At 33.7% G+C, this 2,549-nt stretch overlaps 1 protein-coding gene across 1 annotated transcript in view; it reads right to left on the bottom strand.

The window, feature by feature from the left end:
• Positions 1-2,549, bottom strand: part of LOC107572068 (E3 ubiquitin-protein ligase DTX1-like) — a 43,713-nt gene that overhangs the window by 23,718 nt on the left and 17,446 nt on the right. The window contains exon 3 of the mRNA XM_016258470.1: positions 1,353-1,751. Coding sequence (XP_016113956.1) covers positions 1,353-1,751 — 399 coding nt within the window. The remainder of the gene's footprint in view (positions 1-1,352; positions 1,752-2,549) is intronic.

Below are 2,549 nucleotides of genomic sequence, written 5' to 3'. Positions count from 1 at the left end.
TTTTTTTTCTCTCTCATCGCTCTTGTTGTAATGTATTGGGAAGCCAGAATGTGTATCCATCAACAGAAACATGCATTAGCCGAACTCTAACAAACCATATTACAGATGCATTGTCAGATTTAAGTTGAACCGCGGTCCTAGTGTATCCCGAACCATGTGTGGAGAACGGTACGATTCGATTTTTTACCGAGAACCATTGCATCCCTAGTTACAAGTACCAAAGGTTCACACAAAACAAGGGGAGTCCGCTTTTAACTATTATGCCACCCGCAGCTGGAATCGGCTTCCAGAAGAGATCAGATGTGCTTAAACATTAGCCACATTTAAATGCAGACTCAAAACTCATCTGTTTAGCTCTGCATTTATTGAATGAGCACTGTGCTACGTCCGAACTGATTGCACTGCATTTTATATATATAATAATTTCCTATTTTTAACTATTCCTTTAACCTTTAAATGCATTAATGTTTCGCCAACCATTATTACATATTCGGGTCTTTAGCGACCCGGACCTCTATATCCTGCACGGATGGATCTCTAACTGCTGCAATAACAAAAATCTCTCTTGATATTTTAAGAACAATTACAGAAGACTTAAGTTGCATTAAAGTTAAAAGAAAAGTTGCATGGTGCAAAACTAAGTAACGTTCATTTACATTTTTATGCATTTGATGCATCATGCTTTTATCCACGTAAGTGACTTACGTCGCATTAAAGTTATGCTTCTGTTTTCCAGAACAAATACCTAAACATTCTTAAATCAAGATGCATTTTCTTGAAATGCAAAATGGCTTAAGATATTAAATCTTAAAGCAACCAAAAGTCGCCAAAGCAACACTAAAATAACTAAAACTGTAATAATTTAAAAAAACACTAATAAAAATTACAAAAACACAACAAAATTACTAAAACTAATACTACTAAAATAAAATAAATTTTTTAATAAGAAAATAATATTAAATAACAATATTGAAATGAAAACATTATTAATAAAAATATAATATATATATATATATATATATTATATATATTTTTTTTTTCAATATAACACTAACTCATCAAATCCACTCCCATTAATTTACCTGGAGAAATAGGGAACAATAGAAATATATTTCAGGCTGTAACCTAATAATATTTTTATTATTAATTAAAACAATATTTCCAAGAAAATGGATTCCATTTTAAGCATTTCAATTAGAGAGAAAAAATGCAGCATTGCGTAGTTAATTTTTTTTTATAATCCACTTATTCATTGAAATATTGTGATAAAAGAAAACCAACTAATTGACATCTTTACAAATGTGAGTTTATTATTACATCTAACAAATTAGGGTCACAAAAATAAACTTTGCAGATTCCTGCGTTAGACGCGGCCCGCGTGCTGTGGACCAGCATGCACTGCTGACAGGTGCAAGGCATTCCCGAGCTGGTGCCCACCGGCCAGGACTGGGATTTGGGGATGGATCCAGCGATGAGAGGGTACGCCAGGTCCATCCGTCGGCGGATGCGCCGCTTCCTCTGGCTCTGCCGGTTGGTTTGGGACATCCCGTCGAAGTCCACCACATAACTGAAGCCCAGAGAGCTCAGGTCCAGCCAGGGGTGCTGCTTCTCGTAGGCGTTCTGGATGCTGACGCACAGCTCCATGTCGTACGGCGTCCAGGAGCCGCAGTCGTTCTCCCATTCCCACACAATGCCCTTGCCTGGAGCCGAGGACGGGTCGTAGAAATTGCGCTGCACGGGACGCATTGTGCCTGTTGCGAGAGAGAGAGAGAGAGAGAGGACTAATAAAGAAACAATACACAGCAAAAAAAAAAATGTTTTGTTCCTTTTCATTTCTGAAAAGTTGTGCATGGTGCAAAACTAAGTAACGTTCATTTACATTTTTATGCATGTGGTGCATCATGCTTTTATCCAAACTGACTTAAGTTGCATTAAAGTTAAAAGAAAAGTTGCATGGTGCAAAACTAAGTAACGTTCATTTACATTTTTATGCATTTGATGCATCATGCTTTTATCCACGTAAGTGACTTACGTCGCATTAAAGTTATGCTTCTGTTTTCCAGAACAAATACCTAAACATTCTTAAATCAAGATGCATTTTCTTGAAATGCAAAATGGCTTAAGATATTAAATCTTAAAGCAACCAAAAGTCGCCAAAGCAACACTAAAATAACTAAAACTGTAATAATTAAAAAAAACACTAATAAAAATTACAAAAACACAACAAAATTACTAAAACTAATACTACTAAAATAAAATAAATTTTTTAATAAGAAAATAATATTAAATAACAATATTGAAATGAAAACATTATTAATAAAAATATAATATATATATATATATATATATTATATATATTTTTTTTTTCAATATAACACTAACTCATCAAATCCACTCCCATTAATTTACCTGGAGAAATAGGGAACAATAGAAATATATTTCAGGCTGTAACCTAATAATATTTTTATTATTAATTAAAACAATATTTCCAAGAAAATGGATTCCATTTTAAGCATTTCAATTAGAGAGAAAAAATGCAGCCATGAGTA

Source organism: Sinocyclocheilus grahami, unplaced genomic scaffold (genome assembly GCF_001515645.1).
Source record: "Sinocyclocheilus grahami isolate Dianchi unplaced genomic scaffold, SAMN03320097.WGS_v1.1 scaffold1689.1, whole genome shotgun sequence".
Lineage (NCBI taxonomy): Eukaryota > Metazoa > Chordata > Actinopteri > Cypriniformes > Cyprinidae > Sinocyclocheilus > Sinocyclocheilus grahami.
This window is presented reverse-complemented; position numbering and strand designations above follow the sequence as displayed.